Raw genomic sequence first — 23,055 nt, 5'->3', positions numbered from 1 at the left:
AAGTGAAAACAAACACACTGTTACCTGTAGGTTCAGAGTCATTTTCTTCGCAGTTTGATTTCTGCTCGTCCATCCCCTCTACTGAATTTGACCTCCTTGCGAGAGATCTGCAACATGCAAGAGTGTTGAATTTAAAGAAATAAGAGTAAAAACAACCATTCTTCCTGGCATAGAAATAGAATTATTATGATGATTTTTCTCTCTATAGTGATCATGTCACATGTGTCAGTGATGTCACCACTGCACAACTCAAGAAATGATTGGAAGGTTGGATTACATCACATCTAGATTTCGCATGTTGATAGTTGTGTTATGTGCAATCCTATATAACCATTAGCATAATCAAACAGCCAACAACATGCATGCATGTACAAAATAAACATAAAGAGGAAATTATTTAAAGTCCCTGTTAGCCACACAAAACTATGCACTAACTTTAGGAGCTATCCAAAAGCAATGGAAACACGTGTCTATCCATCAACAACAGAATGCATGTAAATACAAAATGTGGTTGTTATGGCCTCAATTGAGTTGATTCCGCTTCGACGCATTATTCTCGTTAACACCAAGGCAAAAGCGATCCAACTCTCTCATGAAAATAGCGCGGGGGTCACAGCTACACAAATCATGCACAATTCGTTTAAACCATTTAAGCACTTGATTACCCAGCAATGCATAATCCAAACCGGCACGGCTAATGCATGGACGATAACAAAAAGGCAAGAAATTAAAATGTTGTTTTCATAAATAAAACAACCATAAAACGGGATACACAAAGAAAAATACAACTTCCGTGTAAAGAACTTCCTGTTGCAGCTGTGTTCATTTCGTGCTGAACCGCAGCCATTCGCATCATAGTTCCGCTGCCGGGGAGTCGAGTCATTAACAAAAAAATACCGAATATGAGACAATACCGGACACGGAGATTTAGATTGCCATTTTGTGCCCAGCAGCTGACGTAGGGTCGGTTTAGCTAAGCTAATGTCGATTTATTGTGCCCATAGCGGCGGCAAATTACAACCGAGACACTGAGGAGAGAGCAACTCAATTGATGAATGAATTCACATACCCTGGTATGTTTTTACTTGGCTACTATGATGCCCCGGGACAGTCATATCAGTTAAGTGTGAATATTAGCAAGTATCTCCCAAAATAAGTGTCGCCATCAAATCAAATTTCCCAATGTACTTCAGTCAAGTCACACACAGGCTCTCCATCTTTCTTTCCCCAACAACAAATACTCAAAACATAGTGCTGACATGACAAAAATACAAGTTTGGGGAGAGCATTTTTGTTTGGTAATAGGAGGAGTGTGTTTTCAACTTGACTGTCATCATCATAGCTGCAATAAAAATGGATTGGTATACATAATCCAGGTGAATTCCCGTTCCTACAAAATCATACAATAAGATAAAATGAAAATGTTCACTACTAGACTGTCAAAATGGAATTAAGATCTATGTTCAGTTATAACACTCTTCAACTCAATAAGTGTAACAACTCTGCGCTGCAGAGTCTGCATGTCTACATTCTAATTAAATTAATGGCCCCTAATATCAATCTAAGATGGTCGTACCGACTTTCTGATCATATTCTGTGATAAGCGAGTTGGGCGGTTCCAACACGGTAACAGTACTACTTCCAAATGAACATACACTCAACCAAAAAAATATGTTATCTAACATCATAAAATAAAGGCCTATTAATACAAGGCGTCATGATGAAAGTTAGCGCGATCGCAACCTCCAAATAGGTGGTAAAAGATCGCCATTATCAATCAACCAACAAGTTAGTATTTGTCATGTTTATTTATATTGCAAAAATATAAATAACAGCAAGGGAAAAGCATATTTTCAACTACACAAAAACCACAACGAAGACACTACGTGATATAACTGCAACCGATAATCGCTGTGTCGCTCAATGTAAACAACCGACATCAAAGGATTTGTCCCGTTCCAGGCAATAGCCTACAGCCTTGTTGTGAGTACTGTAACAGTTACTGCCTATAAAAGGAAGGAATATTTATCATATTTCAGCAATAAAGTGGAACCCCTAACGGCAGCAGCATGGCCAAAACCCTCAACATGCCAAACAACCACCAAAACTAACACAACTACTAAACATTTAACACTAAAGTTCGCAGGTTGTGTGTGCGCTTTATAAACCGGGGCAGTCTGCTAGTGTCCCAGCAAGTAGACACGACCCATGTTGCAACGAGCTAACATGTTGGGGGTGTAATTTATGGTACTTCATGTCATAACTTATATTCACAATAATCATATAGTATCGAAAAAAGCGTCGACACGACTCGCGTCGACACTTTAAAGCGTCGCAACTGCGTTGTTTTGTTGTCGAGGCTCGACTAAAGTGTTATTATAGCCTGGTATATTAGCCTTAGTACCCAGAGCCCCCCTCCCTCCTCCTCCTCCTCCTCCATCGGTTTAAGGTCAGGGTGGCTTGTGTGTCTACTCTGTGACATTAGCTCTATTTAACACAATGCTGTACTACCCTCTCTTACTGTATACTTTCCCCATTTTCTTAACTGTTTTCATTGTATGTTGACACTCGCTTTGGGCAATGTAAACGTGTGTTTTTCTCATGCCAATGAAGCTCCTTTGAAATTGAATTGAAGTGTGTCTCTACTCTGTGACATAGCTCTGTTTAACACAATGCTGTACCCCCTCCAACTGTATGTACTTTCCCCATTTTCTTACAACTTTTATTGTATTTTGACACTGGTTTTGGGCAGTAAACCTGTCCTTTGAATTGAATTGAGTGTCTACTCTGTACTCTCTGGAGAGAAGTTTTCAATAAAAAAAGCCCCAACATCTTTCTCTCCTTTACAGTGGAAATGTCCCGTCCTGTTTATTATACATCAGTTTTTATTGTATTTTGACACTCACGTTGGCAATGTAAACGTGTGTGTTTCTCATGCCAATTAAAGCTCCTTTGAATTGAATTGAGTGTCTACTCTGTCACTTCTGGAGAGAAGTTTTCAATAAAAATCCCCAACATCTTTCTCACCTTTTACAGTGGAAATGTCCTCCAGTCCTCCTTATTTAGCCATCATACATTATATTATAATATATACATACATTATTATTGTGTGTCTACTCTGTTACTCCCTGGCCTGGAGAGAAGTACAAAAAAAAATAAAAAAAATCTTTCTTTCTCACCTTTACAGTGGAAATGTCCTCCAGTCCTCCTTATATTATACATCAGCACCACAGACCGGCCATCAAGCACGCAGCTTCTCCCCCGAGTGTCGCCGGTTGTTGTCTCATTTTATCTACCGGGGGACTGAGGTTGAGGCTAGCCCGGCTGAGGGAGAGCTGGAGTGGGGGGGAAGTGCAAGCAATATCGGATGGATAACGTTAGCTCTAATGCGCTAACTAAGCTAGCTAGCCATGCTAACCCAACAACAAACTCATGCGTAATACGCGTCAAAACCCGGTCCGAATCCCCGCCGGTAGAATCCCTTCAGCACCCCCGGGGGGGGGTTTAGTCTCCGAACATGGATGTCCCGGGTTGGGTAGACGTTTCAAGTTGGAAGTTTCAAAAACTAACCCAACTGTGTGTGTGTGTGTGTGTGTGTGAGGCTACCTTGGAGGCTAACTAAGCTAGCTTGCCCCAGCTAACCCAACTAAACTCATGCTTAATACGCGTCCAAAACCGGCCTCGAATCCCCCGCTTGTAGAATCCTTCAAGCACCTCCAGGGGGGTTTAGTCTCCGACCATGGAGGTCCCGGGGGTTTCAAGTTCATGCGCCCCCCTCCAAGTTTCCAAAACTAAACCCAACTGTGTGTGTGTGTGTGTGTGTGAGAGGCTAGCTTTGGAGGCTAACTAAGCTAGCTAGCCCCAGCAGCTCTGTTCTGGAATCTCGCTCTCTTCTTCTCTTCGAGGTCGTGCATTAAGCTGCTGCAAGTTTGCACCATTAGAACCGTTCCCATCTGATCTGATCTGACATCCCATCCAAGAACTTTAGTTGAGATGTCAATAAATAATAGACTAGTTCCCCCCCCCAAGACCCACAAAGTTTCAGCCGTTCCCGGACATGAATCTAGCTAGATTTTGCAGCTCAACTTTGCCTCCATGGGTACCCTTGTATGGGTCAACATCACTTCACTTCACTGTGTGAACTGCGTTTGCGTCCACAATCATACACACGCACGCACGTGCCTGGCCGCGCGCACACACACACGCACGCGCTAGTGTGTTCTTCCAAGTGGTTAGCAGCTAATGCTAGCTGATAACGACGTCAAATGTTTATTCACGCAAACAAGAGTGTATTGTTACTATTTATTATAGTGGATCTTCATTCTGGTTCAGCGCAGGTAATGTTACAAATATTTACAGTATTTTAATTTCTACACAACCCGATGTTGTACTAAATTGCCATGTAGACGTACAACATCGGTTGTGTAGAATACTGTAATATTTAAATCTGGGGACCACTGGTGGTGGTGGTGGGGATAGTTGTCATTAGATTTTTCAGAACCGGGGAAGCCATTTTTCATTAGATTGTAATGATTGTTGGATCCATCTAAGCAACATCATCAGCATGCTTGATGATCTGCACACCGTGTCATTGCAGAGCATGAATGTTTGAGCTCGATTAAGAGTCACTCCGTTATAATAACTGTATAACATCATAACATGATCAACTAGACAGCAAAACTACAGGATACTCTTTATTCTAGGTAGTTATTTCACTGCTCCATCCCCCTTTGCTGACATACATGATCCATCCATCCGGTTTATGAATAATTCCCCAAATTTCCCACCTGGTATACAGAACTTAAACTACCCCCAAAATGGAAGGCTACACAATGGATCCCAGTTGACAAATTTTAGGTATTTTTCCTGTGCGTCTCCAATTCTCATGTATTACATTAATTATTCAATCAGTTATTGATATTAGCATTTAGGCTACTTTTAAAAAAATATATATATATATATTAAGGTGGATAGTCTTTACTTAATTAAATCCCTGCCTCCCCAAATAGGGTGTGAAGTGACATGTAGGCTACTGTATAAAACACAATCATATTTTAATATAAGAAGACAACTTTTTCTGTTACAGTGTTGCATTTCTCTGCACATAGAGGTCAAATACTGGGTCAAAGAGCTTATAGGTCAGCCTAGGTGAATGGAGTGGAGGAAGGGGGAGGGAGGTCAAAGCTGCCTTCCACTTTAAACTTTGAGTGTTTCTTGATTATTTGGAGAAAATGTGTGAAATCTCATCCAGTTATTGTAAGGAAAACCCAGAGGAAAGACAGTCAACACTCATCAGCATGATTTTAATGTGTCTTGGATTATTTTGTAACTAAATGGAATCTACAGTTTAAAGGAGTAGTTCACCCCAAAAAATGACTTATTTTCTATCAATTACACACCCCATGAAGCCTTGAATTCATGGAGTGTGTCATCAAATTATTAGCTTAGGAATGCAGCAAAAACAAAAAAATATCCATGAATTCAAGGCTTCATGGGGTGTGTAATTGATAGAAAATAAGTCATTTTTTGGGTGAACTACTCCTTTAAGGCAAATCTTGGGTGTCATTGGACTGATCCTCAGAAACAACAGAAGGTTATGTCAGAATTTAGCAAATGGCCAGCAGATTATTTGCACCCGAAGCACTGAATGTGCACCTGTTCAAGTGGGCTGATCTGCAGCTGATCCTGGGCAGTGACCTTCCTGCAGCAATGCATGAGTAGGGGCTTCTGTGTCTGAGAGTAGCCTAGACCAGTGGTTCCCAAACTCTGGGTCGGGACTCATTTGTGGGTCGTGGACCCAGTTTTTATGGGTCGTGAGTAAGTATTCCTTTTTGTTATTTCCTACAATTTGTTAAAATTATTTCAAAAGTTTATTTTCAAAAGAAATGAATAAAATCAAAGGAATTCCATAAAAAAGGGGGGGAAATGAACTGGAGTGTTTATTTTATTATTCTTTATTATTTTTTGTCTTTAATTCATTTGATGTATCCCTCTGTTTTTTTTGTATTTTGCACTATGATTGATGTGCATTCATGTGTAGCATGTATCCGCCTAAATGCATAATTTTTTAATTTATTTTTTGGGCGGTGAAACCGCCCCTATATGTGAGGTTTGGATATTTGCACCCCCCAATCCTGCTCTGTGATTGGCCACCAGTGTACCCCCCTAACCCTGCACCGTGATTGGCCAATCACAGTCTATTCAGGACTGTGATTGGCTAGTGAAACATGACACATGTGCATAGCCCTATAAATAGGACTATGCACTTAAAAAAAATACATTTATGTTTTTTTTTAAGTGAATCACACCCTCATAAAGAGTGTTTCAATAAATGTATTTATTTTTTGTACATGATTGGTTGACTCCATTCAGTATTGTGATTAGCTAGCAAGACACCGCCCACTTCACACTGGGTGTGATTTTTTTAATTTTAGGTAAGTTTGTATCTCTAATATTTTATGATCAATGAAACATAATACTGTTGTTTATGGAGACAGAGGGAGTAAGGGAAAGACGGCAGGGTTTGTGCTGGGAGAGTATGAGGGCAAGAGTGTCTGTTTTTGTTTGTATTTTATCTTTGTATATTGTTTTTTTAATGTTATATATTTTATTTGAACTCATCTGGAACATTTACCAAATTATCTGTCATTGTCTTTTCTTGTTTTACATTTTATAGTTGTTGTACTCTGATGTGATTGTCATGTTACAAAAAATTCCACAAAAATAAAAAGGAATTCCATAAATGTAATACAACTTTTGAAGAAGTAGTGAAAATAGCAGATGTACATGCTTGCGTTGTGAGTTTGTAGCACTGCTATTTTCACTAGTTTGGGTAGAGAGAATCTAAAATAGATTGTACATAGTTACCATCTTTTAAATATGGTGAATGTTCTTTGCATTCCAAAGTCCTATGCTGCAAAACAAACTATATGACTGCGTGACTTTTGAATTCACAAGAGGTTACAGTGCCATACAATGTTTAACTAGGATTGCCAAGCCCTACGGTCTCAAGACTAATGATTCAACTTTTATGCAATCCTTAAATATTCCTTGACATTGGGAACTTCCTAGATGTCTAGTTTCCCAGATTCATAGATCTCTAGACCTACATGAGGTTTCATAGCCAGGACCATATAACCTAAAACTAACCCTAACCCTAACCCTAACCCTAACCCAAATATACGGGATCCCAAAAAGACTTTCTTTCAAAAACAAGATGGCGAGAGCAAAAATTAGCTTGCTCTGCCTTTTTCGGAAAGGATGCCCTTTCTAAAAAAGGCTTAGCACTGAAGTCCAACCCAAACCATTCCCTAACCCAAATATATATACAGATTGTGCCCCAGATCACAATCACAGGGTCAGTGCACCAACTGGCCAAACGCAGGCCCTGTAAATGAGTGTTTGCAAGAGAGAAGTAGGCAGCATGGTGCTGGGTCTTCAAAGGCTCTTTGTGGTAAAAGTCTGCATTATATAGACCTGTCACGATATAAATAACCACTAAAACCTCTTAATACTTAACTGCTCTATAAAGAGTCACCATGGCTTCTAAGAAGCATGATTCTTCGGTAGTTCTGTGGAGAGAGGATGATATGAGACCAAGGTCATGTATGCTGGATACACAACATCAAGTGTATAAGGTATGAAACCCCAAGCTGTATTTCATGGTGGTTGTTTCAGAACATAATAAGCTTAGACAGCTATACTTGGTTTATATAATTGTTTGATGTTGAAGCATTAATAGCTGCCTTTATTTCTGTCACAATTCTGCAGCAGCAGACCTAATGGAATTAGTTGGTATGATGGGGAGGTGATCTAGAAATATAGCTGTAGAATTACACTGGAGATTGAAGATCTAGATTTGAATTACACTTGATTTCACATGATTGAAAATACAGCAATAAAGAACCCTAGGTTGAGATGTTATGTCGTAGGCCTACTGTGAGTAGTGGATGGTATAACCTGGTTTTATGGTAACAAAACGGCTTCTTTAAGGATTACAAGGTCTATTTTTGGTGTGAGTGTCTCTTGTGGCCATTGTTCAAGCACGATAGCTTTGAAATGTATTTTATGAATACAGTAGCCTATAACTGTTTGCAATGATGATTTTTTTTATCAAATCTGTGAGATAGCAGAGGACCAAATGATGGGTGTACAGGTTTCATTTAGAAAATAGGTTGTTACTGGTGCCCCTGACAGGATTAGTTAACTCCCCATTCAGCTTTAGCAAGATTGGATTAGATTTTTGGGGGGCTGAGACTGGTTGGAAGACTGTGACTCTCTGTTCAGTGATTGGCCAAAGGCTGTAAATAGAGGGTGGTATTAGGTCACAATGCTTATCCTATTGGCCAGTTAAGGGAGTTGGTGCTTTCCCATCTGCCTCCTGTATCTCAAGGATAATCCCCTGAAATACCTCCACAGCTGTTTACAACAGAGCATAAAATGGAACAATACAATGTAGGCTACTCTTTGTCCCCATCTAGGTTTAATTTGTCTACATTTCTTGAATTTCGGATACATTTATGCATCCTACAAGAATACGCAGTCCAATCATTACTTAATTAAAGTGGTCAAGTCAGCTTTTGGTTGATTTACTTAATGTGTTTTGAGCACACACTGGCCAGTAAGATAACAGTTGAGAGATCATTACACTTTAAGGTGAAATGTCAGTATAAAAAAAGCTTAAGCCTACCATTAATTAACAGAGTATTTGAAACACACGCACGCATGCACACATGCACACATGCACACACACTGTACAGTACACACATAGTTATCTGTATTTTCTGTTGTGTTATTTTAGCTTATGTGTTTTGATTCTCTGCAAGCATGTGTAACTTTGTTTTGAAAGGTGCTATACAAATTAAGCTTATTTATCATCAATTAATTCATTAATTAATTATCATTATTATTATTATTATCATAATTTTTCATTAAATTGTATATTGATAGATGTTCTTTCATACATGTTAGGGAATTACACAAACGCATCTCACAGGCATAATGCATAATGTCCACAAGGGGGTGTATAACCTAATATTACTTCTTGGTAAATGGTGCATTTATGTAGTGCCTTTTTCCTAAGCGCTTTTTACAGTAGTCATTATTACATTCCCATTCACACAACTATGCTGCAGGAAACCATGCAAGGCGCCAACCTGCTTATCAAGAGCAGTTAGGGGTTCAGTGTCTCACAGTGTTCAAGGACACTGCAACAAGCAGCCCAGGAGGAGCTGGGTATCGAACCAGGAACCTGCAACTCTTTTGTTCTGCTTGTCTTGTCTAACATATTCTTACAACTATGGGAGTGCTCATTTTGAATTATTATCATTATTACATTAAAATAATTGAAAAGACTTGTAGGATAATTAATAAAGACCTAGTTCCATATTGTAATACATCTGGTAACAGTGTTTAGAACATGATGTCTAAATGAATTTTACTAACTGGTTCAAGAGCTTGCCTTGGAGCTAATGTAGGGAAATCAAAACTGATGCAATCAGAGCACACATCACCAAAAATTGCCCACAATCTTGGAATATTAATCAAACCTGTCTGTTCAAAGAAAGAAAAAAAAGAAGTTATCTTGTTCTGAAACACTGATTACAAGCTACAGTATAACTATGATAAAGACAAGGTGGTAGGGTGCAGTGTAAGAATATTAAGTATGTGGCTGGGCTTTTTATTAACTTTGGTCTAGATTTCCATGGCGGGCTTTTACCCTCTGTTACACAAACAATTACTGTACTCAAATGACTCCTAGAAATAATCCTGGTCCTATCTCTTAAGATTTTCATATCATGTTTGGCAAACGAAGCAAAAGGTAACATAGCTTAATAAGCTAAATTTACTCTCAAACTAAACACATACAGTAGTGGGGTGTTTTTTTTAATAACATAACAGAGTAGGACATACATGTATTTAATTGAACAATTATAAATTGAAACATTTATATATTATGGTTCATATGGTACAAAAATAAAGCTTTTATTGTTTAAAAAAAAAGACCTCATTCTTATCACATTTGAATAATTGAGAATACGACATGTCATACGCATGTATTGAAGTAGTTTAAACATGTAACATCATGTACAAATGCATTATAATACATTAATTATGGTATGAGTATTTGTTTTTACGAATAGGCTTTTCTGATCATTTGTGTCATCAATTTTAATCTTTTAATCAAAACTGTGACTGAAATATGAACTCATTACTGTATATTACAATGCTTATTCCAGTAGGAAAGAAAACAAGCCCTTCCAGTGCTTCAAATTTATTGAAAGGCAGAGCAACAGGGAATACAGAAGGCATTAGTGTAAATCTATCTACACAGTAAAAGATTATCAGTAGGACACATGTACCAGTGATTAACTGAAGGCCTTTAGGGATGAAATGACTTTGAGTCTAGAAGCGTGCGTCCAAGACTGTACAGCAGTCTAGCATACCAGTGCACATGTGATGCTTGTCTTTGCTTATCTTCAGCATCCATTTGTAGAGGTAATGTCATATTGTCGATGCAGTTTAGACTGTTATTATTCCCATATGTAGTGCTACTTTGCAACGGAGTCTCAGTGTGAGCTGTCATAGCCGCTGTGGCCTGAAATACATTTGTTTTCTCTCCCGAAAGCATCTGGTAAAAAGAGGAGAGAAGTCGAAATGGTCCAAAAACCCAGTGTGCAAGGCTGTGGTCCTCAACCAGTGCGTAACTGGATGCCAGCACCCCATCAACAAACAAAGTTCCATCTTCTGTTAATGGTGCATAGACACCCACTCCCTCCTCTATTGAAATCGAGACGATTCGAGAAGGTTGTATTCGACCGCCTGCTCCATGGATGAGCACATAGTCCCCTCTCTTGGCTCTGCTTGCAAACCAAGCCCGATACTCGCTGTGGTGGAGTTTGTCATGGGGGGCTAGAAAGACCAAGTGATGGGGAGTCAGGGTTAGTCTATGGCCGTGTTCTGTCTGCAGAGTCAAGAAAGTAGACCTGCTTTCCTGGTCCCGGTGCAGAAACAGAAGCACTTGGCTGAACACCACATGACCCGTCCCAGACAGGGCCACGATTCTGTCTCCAGGAGCCAGTGATGACAGGGTCTTCTGCCCTCCTCCGGCGACACTCACCCGGGCCCAGCCTGGGAAACAACCGCCTTTCTCTACTGTCACAGAGTGATCTGAAAACGTCAACAAACAAGACAAAGACTGAAAAGGCAGCATTTCCATTGTGATGATGAGTGTGACTTAACACATCATAGTGAGGTAATGCTCCTTAGAAAAACTCACCAGCCTTTACAGAGCAGTGGACGTGGTACTTGGACTCATAGTGCACCCAGTCAAAGCCAGCTTCCACGGCCAGCTGAGCTAGAAGACCATATTTTTCTGTCTTTCTGTCATCTGTGGTTATGTCCACAGCTCTGCCCTCGTAGTGCAGAGAGTCAGGGGGATGGTGACCATCCTCGTCCCATGCTTCTGTCACTCGCAAGTGCACCCCTGGCCACTGGTTCATCACTGCGATAGCCAGCCTGTTCAGACAGTCCTTGCACCGCTGGAATGAGAGATAGAGAGACACACACACACACACACGCACACACACGCACGCACGCACAAACGCACAAACGCACACACACACACACACACACACACACACACACACACACACACACACACACACACACACACACACACACACACACACACACACACACACACACACACATTGATTGATTTATTGATTGAATACTTTATTAGACAGAAATGCAAAACAGAACGGGTACAGTCATGCACTTGGGCTAAAAGGATAACACAAAAAAGTCCTGAGGACTTGTTTCCATTGCGGTCCTATGTATTCAATTCATCAACATGGCAAAAAAAATAACACCAAAATACAATGTCCTCAACAAATATAAAACGCTATATGTACACACAGACAAACAAACAGACAGACAGACAGACAGATACAGAGAGACGGACAGAGAGAGAGGTCTCATTTGGAGCTAGTATAATTATTAAAGTTTAGTAGTTTGATGAATGTGAATGCTGTGATGTTTAACTTCATTTTATGATCATAGTGTTTTTGATGATCATTTAGTTTTGGCGGGAAGTGCAATGTGACGAAGATGCTTGTCATCAGTTATTATCAAGGGAATGGAACAGCCTAGAGTAGAAATTAACCTCCTGTTCACTGCAGTGCGTGGTGACTAAGTTCTGTGAAACTCATATGTACAAATATTTAATCAACACCTACAGTATTTGTAGCCCTTATCCTCAACTGTGATCTTAGGAAAAGCCGAGAGTAGAAAATGAACCTGCTGTGCAGTGCACTAATTTCTCTGCAACTTGTTTGAAACGACAATCAGTCAGTTAGTGCACGGACCATGCACCTCTTAGTAAGTCGCAAGGACCCGAATCTTTTCGACATGTCTCCCTTCTCCCTGACCTCAGTTTCCTGTTTCTCTACAGTCTACTATATAATAAAGCAACATTTGCAACAATAAAAATAGGATTTTACAGTAGACCAGGTCTGTCGAGTGACGCACATAATTCCTCCTCTCTTCTGCTAAAGGCCAATCTCCACTGCTCCTTACTCAAACAACCAAGAACAAAGCTACTGTAGCGAGTTTGGCACATTCCTTGGCATTTTCTGAAGGGTGACAGAATAATCAAGGCCATTCTCTTTCTCTCTTTCCAGACAGCTCCAGGAATGAGTTTCTCAGTGTCACCCCTGAGACATTTGATCAGAAATGTTAACACAGCAACTCCAACACCCCCGTGGGCCTTAATATTATAAGACTGTCAGCATTGTCACAAAATAGCTGGCAAAAAATGATGACGTCAGCATCCAAGGTGCTACACTCTGCTCATTGTCGACTTTTAAAAGCATATTCACTCGTGACTTGGTGTTGTCTTGGCAGGTCTTGTGGCTTGATGTCTGCTCTTGCTGAATAGAAACTTTATTTTCTAACTGAATTCACAATTTCACCATTTTACAGAAAAGAACGCTGAGTTGGAAGGCAGAGATGGAGTGTGAGAGAGAGAGAGACGTGGGGGGGGGCTGTAAGAGACAGAAGGAAGGAGTGAGAAAAGACAGAGAAAGCTGGGTGAGAAGGAAGCAGGGGAGTCAAGAGCCAAGGTTGGGACTAAGGGAGAGGGCAGAGGGGAGGAATGTATGGGCATGCACTTGGGAATGTGACAGCAAGAGTGAGAAAGCGAGAGGGCCAGAAAACAAACTGGGTACATTTTTCTCGCAATGCCATTGAAGAGAGGCGTTACATTGTCGGAACTACAATAGCGGCTTTTCCAACGGTGCCATTACTTCAGCAGGCGGGAATTTTGTATAGGCGACCCCTCTTGAGTCTCCAAATGACACACAAAGAGTGTCTTTCACATCTGGGCAAGAAAGGGGCACATGCACGCACGCACACACCCTCAACATCCTCACACTGGGCACCGGGAAGGGCAAACATATGCAGTCACAGATTTCCATCACATAGAATCACTCAGGGAGGAGAAGGAAACACAGATTCACATCACAAAATAATCACAGTCACGTCACTCCAGGGAGGGTATCGCCACCTGATCCAAAAGGACTCACTCAGTAGAATAAGGTTAGGGTTATGCATAGTTTTACTGAGGTTACGTTTAGGAATAAGGTTAGGTTTAGGCATAGTTTTACTGAGGTTACGTTTAGGAATAAGGTCAGGTTTAGGCATAGTTTTACTGAGGTTACGTTTAGGAATACCTGGTGGCAACCGTTCCGAGGTCGCCGGGTTTGACCCGAGGCGAGCGTGTTTTGGGGCAAGTGTTCTTGTATTCGATCTCAGTAGGGATGTTGATTCAAAATTGTCAACTCATTTAGGCCAGTGGTCCAATTCTGCTGGGCCCTATATTTAAAATGTCATATACCTGGTCCAATAAACAGTACAGACTCATGTTTAAGTGCCTCACCTGCCTTTCCCTCCTAAACAAACAGAGAACCAGTCAGAGGAATCGTTTTATTACCGATAACAAAGACTGTGGTTAAAGATTAAAAGGAAGTGGAACTTGGTCTCCTGGAAGGTAGTGTTGAATTACATCCTGATCTTCTTATCTTGCGAAGAGGGAGTGGAGTGGAAGTTTAAAACTTTGAGACCTTGTGTTGAATATTTGTTTATGTGTTCAGAGCTTGGTGTGAACATGTAGTAGTTTAGAGTACAGCAGAGTAACCGGTACATTTGGTCATCCTCTTTTTGCTTTAGCTTTGTGAGTTGGAGAGGCAATGCCATTACTTTGGAAGTGTAAAAAAAGGCAAGCCTTACTCTCCTACACACAGGGAAATTGGTTATCAGAGCGAGGGATTGTATATATTAAAAGAGTTCAAGGGAGAACAGAGAGCATCCTCCAGAATAAAGTATCAACATCAACAACAGCACATCTGCCCCAAAAGCCCAAATCATTACAACTTATAAGCTATATACTTCATTGTAGCTGCCCAAAAATAACATATTTTCAACTGGAAAATGTGAAGGGACTTTTTTCATTGAATTATTATTTTATTTTTGGTTGTCAAGGTCCTATTAACCACTATAGCCTATATATACTGTACCACAGCCACCATGTGTAACTGGTGGAAATAAAAGTGAAACATGGAATAGTAGCCTAGACCAGTGATTCTCAAAGTGGGGTCCAGGGACTCTCAGGGTTCCTTGAAGGGGTTCTAAATTGTACCCTTGCAGGCCTGTAACTCTGACAGTATACAAATGGAACCAAATCCATTTGGTTCTATTTGTACACTGTCAGAGTTAAAGGGCATCCTTGAATTTAAAAAGTTTGAGAAGCACTGGCCTTTACTTAACTGACCACTAAATACCAAACCACAGTCTCACCTTAGTCATGAAGCGGTCCGCGTTGCTGTTCTCTTCATCCTTGAAGACAATGTCTGGATTGTAGTTGCAGACCAGTTCATTGAAGCGCTCCGAGTTGCGTGTGATCTTGCCCTCTGCTCTGCCACTGGCCCCGAGGTTGTTCTCGGAGAAGTTGGGGACAAACTGCTTGTAGTGCATGGCTGTGAGTTTCCTAGGCCTGGAGCGGACGCCATACCCAGGGCCGGGTCCGCATCCCTGGACCACCAGGGACCATGTACACACGGCGAGCAGGCCGAGCCGTGCCAGGCTGTGGGCCCACCAGGAGTGGTGCTTCATTGGTGAGACGTCTGGATCCCAGTGGAATCAGAGGCCCACAGTGGCAGCAGTGCCCACGGTGGTGGTGACAGTCCAGGTCCAGGAGGGTGATAGCATTTGAATGATGAGGGTCAAAAAATCTTGGTCCATTCCAGATCATGGGGTATATAATAATAAAACAAATCTGATGTTTTAAATAATGGCACAAACTAAAATATGAATCATTGTGACATTCAGCAGGCACTTCTTATTTTATAGTTCTGTTCAATCGTAAGGAGAAAAAAATATTGTAAATAAATAATTTAATGACTTGTTTTCCATAAACTTTGAACGGCTTCACGACCTAAAAGTCAAAAAGAAAATCATTTAAAAAAAAAGTCTAAATAACTAATTTAATGACTTGTTTTCCAAAATAATTCTGACCACACGTTATATCACTTTGAATGGCATCACACAACCTAAAAGTCTATAGATGGCACTTTTAAAAGCAGTCACTGAAGTTTTTCCATCAGATGTAATAGTATAAAGGACGCATCATGGCTGTTTGATTTAAATTCGACAGTGATCAGTTTGTTGTTCGTATGCCAGTTCATTGAGTAGTCATCTTCGTGCCTTTATTCTGAGGTACCTGTCCGAATCCTCCTGACGCAGGTGTTTTTCGGGGGCTTCCATTCACTTTTCCACCGCGTCCCTCTTTTATTGGCACCTGATGGCAGCAGTTCCTTGGGGCAATAAGGCGCAGAAATGACGCACAGAAACGACTCCAATTGCGTAAAGCCTACCTCTGAAAGTACTCTTCATGTCCCAGTGACATTGATCATCCTATTCATCCATTCAGTAGTGCTTCGATCTTCTCGTGTGGTTTGTGTCCAGTCGGTCCACCGTCTTCTGTCGCGTCTCATCGCTCCTGACCACCGCGGTGCTCCAACTCCAGCCATGGGCTCTTTTTAGCGTCTGGACAGCATTGCCCTCCCTTCCTCTGCTGCTCCCACTGCGACAGCAACACGCCTCCAAGCGACATTATGATCAGTGGTGTAAAGTAACTACAAGTACATTTACTCAAGTACTGTACTTAAGTACAATCTTGAGGTATTTTTTACTTTATTTCCAATTTTCAGTAGCCTACTTTTACTTCTACTCCACTACATCTCAGAGGCAAATGTTATACTTTTTTACTTCACTACAATTATTTGAAAACTTTAGTTACTAGTTAGTTTGTAGATGTTTTCTTTTTTATTATTATAAAACATACATTACCCACTTCAGCCCTATATTATACATTTCGGACATTTGAAAATAGCAGATCTACAAGCTCACAATGCTTCGTGATGCAAGGCATCGTGAGCTTATAGATCTGCTATTTTCAAATATTTTTTATACAATTGAATGAAAACTATATTCTGTATAATGGTTTACTTTTGATAGCCTACTTTAAGTATATTTTGATGCCAATACTTTTGTACTTTTACTCAAGTAAATTTTGAATCCCAGACTTTTACTTGTAACAGAGTATTCGTACATTGCAGCATTGATAAGTAAAACATTTATTTTTCCACCACTGCCTACTTCTGCCTATGTCTATGCTTCCTGCCCCCCCATGTCAAATGTCTCTACATTTAAAGCTATTGGCTAAATTAAAAAAGAATAGACTTTTCAGTGTTTTCAGTGTGGTTGGCATTCAAGTTTCTCGTACAAAGTTGAAAAGGCTACCTGAATAGCTCTAGACAACAAAAGAGCTGATAAAAGTACACTTGTAATTTCCAGAGATTTGTGACAGCTAATAAATTAGATCATAGGGCATTTGTATTCTCCCTTGCTTTAATGCTATGTCCATACACCCCCCCCCCCAGATATCAGTTATGTCAACAGAAGGTCTCATAGTTTGAACCCACTAAACCCTTGTGTCTGTTTGTTCATCACAGTCACTGCATACTAGATCGGCCCATCTCACACTCACTATCATGACTCCATGTGCTTTAAGATATTAATAACCCAGATTGAAAGTGACATCAAGTCAGATCCGTTTGGACAAGCATCCTGCTGCTGAGAGGGGCTCCTAGTGTCCAGCCTTGACACCCTGGCACACTCTCTTTGACTTACAGTGCTGCCTTCCTTTGTTTGCCTCCTCGGCCAGGAGACCCAGGCTGACACGAGTGACCCCTGAACCCAGCCACCCCTAGACCCCTTCACTGGGAACACCCAGTGGCCACAACAACATATTATTTTTATCCATCTCAGAACAATAGCTGGGAATAAGAGTGTCATAAAAAAAAGTGTCAAGAGATAATATCCCAGAGGGAACATGGGAAAGAGGAATCATGGGGATTTGTGCTTTACCCGTGAGCCTGACCTCTCTAATCACCTATACGGAAACTGAAATTAATAGATATCAAAGGTCAAAGTGCTACTACACTATCTTTCCTTTAGCTTCCAGGAAGTCTTGTGGACACTAGTGTGTCATGGCCAATAAAGACACCAAACACTGATTAATCATGAGAATCTTCAGGATTTTCTGCTATTATTTAGGTTCGCTTGTATCTTAATGTTGTATCTTGCTGGTACGTGAAGGACGGTTCACCTGTCGTCATCAAGTGTTTTAAGTGCCGTTCACGCCCAGCACTATAACTATATCTATAAAGACATAGTTTTAAAAATCGTCACAACTCAAGTGGATGGCAGAGTCCACACCACAACTAACAAAGACAATGGTGAACGATAGTTATAGACGGCATTTAGCATGCAAAATTTTACTAATTTAAAAAGGCACCCCTACACTTTAGAATTCCCTCATTAATTCAAATAAGGGATTATAATTACAATTGTGTGCATATCATCATCATCATCATTTAGTCCCCACTCCCAGTCCTTTGGGGTATTTTTGTCACCATACATTTGCGCACATGTGAAATTTCTCCACTGCATTTACCCATCCTAACCATTAGGAGCAGTGGGCTCTATTAATACAGCATCTGGGGAGCAGTCGGGGGTTAAGTGTCTTGTGCTCGCGTACACTTTCGACACATTAGACAGGGCAGGCTGGGGCGCGACCCTGGTACCTTCTGTTTCCCAGGCGACCTGACCTCTCCGTCCATTCAGCTATGGCTGCCCCCACAATTAAACAGTATTTAACAAACAACATTCTGGACAGACATAAACCCCATTGCTTTACACATAGCGATGGGTCAAAGGTCAATAAGCTGCTGTATGCAGGGGCCATGGAGAGGCAGCCATGTAAGGGAAGGTCTCAGAAGATCCCAGGATGTTGAAGGGAGGGGTGGCGTGGTGGAGCTGCATCTTCCTGTGCTTATGATAAACATGGAAGAATGCTCAAGTCGGGCCCCGGCACGCAGATGAGAGATCTCAGCCATCGTGACAAATGCAGGGAATGGCTCAATCAAAAAAAGAAAAAAAAAGCAACCAAAAAAAAGCAACAAATGCTTTCATTTCAACAATTACCCGCACAGTGGTGTTTCTCTTTAAACCAATATAAGAAAAGAGATTTCCATCTGACATGAAAGGCAAGGGAAGGAAGCAAACATCTGTGGGCTGGAGATGGAAATAAAGTCATTATTATTAGTTTTTATTTCAGAGCACCCCTCCTCTATTCCCCTGCCTCCTCCTGACTCTTAACAGCCCCCAGCTCCCCCACTTCAGGATGGGAGTATATGGCTGTGTGAATGGCTGTGTTTCCTGCAAAGCTACAGCACAGAAAACGAGATCTTTCCTGCCTCGCTGGGTCAGCCTACCCTTCTTTGTTCCCTCCAACTGGAGGCCTGTGTGCCTACACCTGCTGGGCTCATGGTCAAATACCTGCCTGCCATGATGCCCATGAAGCCTTTCCCTTCATGAGCAAGTGTCAGGGAGAACTCCAGGGAAATCTATCGATTGGTCCCTCCCTAATTGACAAATGCATGCAGGACATAATAGGAGTTAGATTAGATTAGACTTTATATATACCAGAGGGATATTTGTTTTCGCAGCCTGTTCAACATAGAAACGCCTAAGGAACAGTAGCATACAAGATGCTATACAGTAATAATTTGAACAAGGAGGGGATCTTTAAGGATTTTTAAGATAGTTGTTATATACATGCAATTATAAAGCAGCAGCAATAATGTAGACTTTCATAATGAAACAATTCAGGCTTTGACATCTTAACCACATGGTGTCTTCTGTCATAATAGGCAAACATTCGGTGAAAAGAGGCAAACATTGAGCTAAAATAGGCAAACATTCTACAAAAATAGCTGCCACACAGGGTTTAAGTGGTTAAGTGCTTGTTTTGTCTCCTGGAACTGAAAAGACATGCTGCAAGATCCACTTCCTCAGATGGAGGCCGTTGGAAGGGTCGAGGGGGTGGGGGTGGGGGGGGTGAAGGAAAGTCAAGGCCCCCCTCCATCCACTCTCACTGACCAGACCAGCAGTCAGAGCACCACCCCGTTCTACTGTCTCTCACCCTGTTATCAGTGCAGGAAGAAGCAGGGTGGTGCGCTGTGATGTGGCCACACATTCTGGATAATTTCTGGCTTAGGTACTGTTAGCTTTGTGTTTGGTCGAGTCATGCAGCCCTTCGCCCTCAAAGAACACACTTATTATCACCAACTGTGGTGTAATGTGTGACGTGTTCAGGTGACCCAAACAACACTGTGACAGTACGCTGGTGTGTATACTGTTAACATAAGGCAGGGCCGTGTTTTAGTGGCTATATCCTCGCCGAGATATTGCAGGTTGAAAAAGCACAGCAATGGCTGAGCCAGGGGGGCTGAGGCGATGCTGCACTGGGTTTGGACAATAGACTGACCATGGGTGGAACTTCCTGGCCCCAGACAAGCAGGTCAGAGGTCAGATATAACGCTGTATCTCATTAAATGTACCTGCTGTGAAAGATATGCATGTCGTGTGTGTACGTTACATACTGTACACTCGCTGTCCTCCGCCCTCCCCTCAAATAGTGATATTAGAGGGGTCCCCCAAACTGATAGCAGCCACGCAAAGTGACCAATGTAACATTTAGCAGGTTAAAGTTTGTCACAACTGCTGCGGAGATGGCCGTCTATTTGTGTTTGGACCAAGGCCTTCACAGTAAAATAAATGGTAAAAATGTCCCCTTATGAGTGTAGTTTAACCACTTAAGCCCTATTTTATACATTGGATTCTAAAATAGCCACTCTTCAAGCACACAGCGCTTGTAAGCTTGTAGATGTTTTGAAAGTTCCAAAAAATATGTTTTATTTTTACTTTTGACAATTTTTGGAAGGTATGATGACATGCCGAAAAATATGGATGCCAGGGTTTAATGTGGTTAAAATCACATACTGGATTTGACTGTGTATGTGCCAATCGAGTGTGTGAAGCAAGTGTGCCATGAGTGTGCATGGAGGGCAGCCATGGCAAATGGACAGTGCAACCCCATTATCAGTTGATTAGCAAGAAAGTCTCGCCTTTTCCTGTGAGTGGCTCTGCATCTGCAAGCGTCCAAAAGTGGGAATAATAGCCCCTAATGCACTTTGGCATGCACTTCAAACGGCCGACTGTCAGGAAAGCTAATCTGTGTCTTTTTTCCCCCCTTCATTCTCGTGTTTTGACAATAAAGATAGCCTATCTCATCCCATTACAGGCTGTCTGTCTCCCGCCTTGTCCCTGATATGCCCACCAACTAGTCCAATAGAGCATGTTGAGTCTAATAGTCTATTATATACTTCGTCGCACGGTGGCGTCAATCGAACAACGCAAGGCAAAATCACTTATTTTTGACGAGTGACACAATCGTGTATGTAAGATATAGATTTTACCCAATGGGACTCCTGTGCCACCAACCCTCATATTTTCGGGGAGGTGATATTCTAATATGCCCCATAGAAACTCACTTGTTTCACCATTTAAGCTTTAACATGAGTAAATTCCTTAAGCAATAGTAGTTCTCTCATAATATAATCCAAACATATAGGCTAAAACCACATGTCTCATTTGCCCTTGCATTTTAGTCAACAAAAGATAGAATTTCAGCAAAGAATTGGGTTACCTAGATATGGACCTCAAATAGCACAGTACTGGCAGTGTTTATTTACATTTAAAGAGAGTTTCATCCCAAGGACATTCAGTTGGCTAGAGGGTTCGGTTCACTGGAAACAAAGGCAATTCACACATGAGATGAGGATTTAGGCCAAGAGCTTTCTTGAAGAATTCCATCTAGTCACAGAACATAATTCACCAAAGGTTTTAAGTATTGCATTTGATGCCTATGAAGTCATGTTAGGGAGTTAAAAAAGGTATAAATAGCATGTAAATTGCATTCTTCTCGGAACGTTGGTGTCCTTCCTCCCAAGTATACAAATAGGTGAATGTGTTTGTTAAAATGACAATGCGATGTGATGGCTGGCATCTTCTCCTATATACAAACACTGGTGATGACATGCATCAGTGAGTAATAAAAAACACCTGACAGGTAGCTCCACTAGTCTTTTTCTAGACAGAGCAAATGTGTTGCTCTGTCAAACACACACGGTTTGGGGACATTGTGTCTACTTGTAATTCCATATAGCCATAGGCTACCCCAACCTTACACATAAGAGGCGGGAGGTAAAGTTGAATTGGCCAAGTACATTTGCATATACCCAGTATTTGTCCTCTGCATTTAACCCCGACTAATAGGACCAGTGTGCAGCTAATGAACAGTGCCCAGGGAGCAGTTGTGGGTTCATGGTCTTGCTCAAGGACACTTCGGCGCGATGCCAGAAGAGCCGAGATAGAACCAAGGAATCTTCCCATTCCCAGGTGACTGCTGTACCTCCTGAGCCATTGCTTTCCAAACCTGACAGATACATGCGTAAGCTCAACCTTAACCTATACTGTTGTACATACAAGTAGACTGCATCCCCGATATAAACTGGTTTGTTGTCCAAAATGTGGCCTATACCGTATGTCAGCAATGCACAAGCACAGCGTGGAGATGTGTCATATCGCACAGAATAACCAGCTCTCTGATGTATAAGTAATGTTCCGGGAACACTGAAGCTCACTCCCTTTTAACAGAGGAAAAGCAACCCAAAACAAAACCCAAACCAAATAAACTCAATTAAACTCATCCAACAAAAGAAAACAAGAAAAGAAATGCAAACAAAAATCAAGAAGGGAGAAATTAATCAAGAGGCTTGGGATTTGCTTGTTCCGACTTCAGAAAAAAGGAGAGGAAATGAACAATAGGCAAGGAAAACGGATGGAAGAAAAAGGAGGTGCGGGTGACGAGCTGGGGAGATGAAGGAGCGAAAGCGAGCTTAGGTTTTTTTTTTTATCTAGCTGTGGCATCCAAGCGGGGAAAGCGTGGGCAACGGTTGTAGCGGCGTCGCTCCTGGCCTACTGTTGACAGGCAGGCCAAAATATGTCTTTCTTCTACTGCTGATTAAAGAAAGCCAACAAAGGGTGGAGGGGCACAAAGGACTGACATGCACGCTCACCCATCGCACTCACACACGCCTGCCAAACGCCAAGACAGAATAGCCACAGTGTATAGTCTCGTTTGTTGCACCTATACCACCGTTTTCCAAACAGTGGGTCGGGACCCATGTTTGGGTCGCGGACCAATTTTTATGGGTCGTGACTAAATATCCCCCTTTTTTCATTTCCTACATTTAAATTACGAAAAATATATTTCAAACGATTAAAAAAAATAGTTTAAACAAAAGAATCACAACTTGTGTGACCAATTCCAACATTTTTCTAATAGTATTTCATGAAGAAATTAAAAATAATAATAATTTCTATAAATAAATAGACCGTTTGAGAAGTAGTGAAAATAGCAGATCTACAAGCTCTCAAGGCAGTGCGAAGCGACGCGTTGTGAGCTTGTAGAGCTGCTATTTTTACTTGTTGGGTCCCAGGAAAACATCTAATTTCTCTTCTGGGTCT

The 23,055-nt window shown here is 41.3% G+C and overlaps 2 protein-coding genes across 5 annotated transcripts in view; both read right to left on the bottom strand.

The window, feature by feature from the left end:
- kmt2d (lysine (K)-specific methyltransferase 2D) overlaps window positions 1-4,091 on the bottom strand; it is a 40,694-nt gene extending 36,603 nt beyond the window's left edge. For 2 of the 3 annotated variants that reach the window (XM_080445757.1, XM_080445758.1), the window contains exons 1-2: window positions 3,180-4,091; window positions 25-107 (exon numbers count right to left, since the gene is read on the bottom strand). In XM_080445757.1, the coding sequence (XP_080301883.1) occupies window positions 25-73 (49 nt within the window). In that variant the 5' untranslated portion in view covers window positions 74-107; window positions 3,180-4,091. Of the gene's footprint in view, window positions 1-24; window positions 108-3,179 lie in introns of those variants that run through there. The other variant, XM_080445759.1, reaches the window with a different exon arrangement.
- A 5,778-nt stretch (window positions 4,092-9,869) lies between these two features.
- Window positions 9,870-16,131, bottom strand: dhh (desert hedgehog signaling molecule). 2 transcript variants are annotated; one of them, XM_080444677.1, is made up of 4 exons: window positions 15,933-16,131; window positions 14,857-15,290; window positions 11,279-11,540; window positions 9,870-11,169 (listed from the first exon to the last, which is right to left on the bottom strand). In XM_080444677.1, exons 2-4 carry the CDS (start codon window positions 15,169-15,171, stop codon window positions 10,382-10,384), a joined length of 1,365 nt encoding a protein of 454 aa, XP_080300803.1. In that variant the 5' UTR covers window positions 15,172-15,290; window positions 15,933-16,131; the 3' UTR covers window positions 9,870-10,381. The 2 variants fall into 2 exon arrangements, with proteins under 2 accessions (XP_080300803.1, XP_080300802.1); XM_080444676.1 differs by having other exon boundaries at window positions 14,857-16,131.
- Window positions 16,132-23,055: the final 6,924 nt, after the last annotated feature.

The sequence above is a fragment of the Gymnoscopelus braueri genome, assembly GCF_963280865.1.
Source record: "Gymnoscopelus braueri genome assembly, chromosome: 12".
NCBI classification, from domain to species: Eukaryota; Metazoa; Chordata; class Actinopteri; order Myctophiformes; family Myctophidae; genus Gymnoscopelus; species Gymnoscopelus braueri.
The sequence above is the reverse complement of the archived record's forward strand: the minus strand, read 5'-3'. Positions and strand labels throughout refer to the sequence as shown.

What these genes read in the sequence shown, in the direction of transcription:
- dhh (XM_080444676.1), bottom strand. Translation starts at nt 15,171, where the DNA reads ATGAAGCACCACTCCTGGTGGGCCCACAGCCTGGCACGGCTCGGCCTG. An exon ending in CGGACCGCTTCATGACTAAG is followed by an intron (nt 11,541 to 14,856) that starts GTGAGACTGTGG and finishes CTCTCATTCCAG; the next exon opens with CGGTGCAAGGACTGTCTGAA. An exon ending in CCACTGCTCTGTAAAGGCTG is followed by an intron (nt 11,170 to 11,278) that starts GTGAGTTTTTCT and finishes TGACGTTTTCAG; the next exon opens with ATCACTCTGTGACAGTAGAG.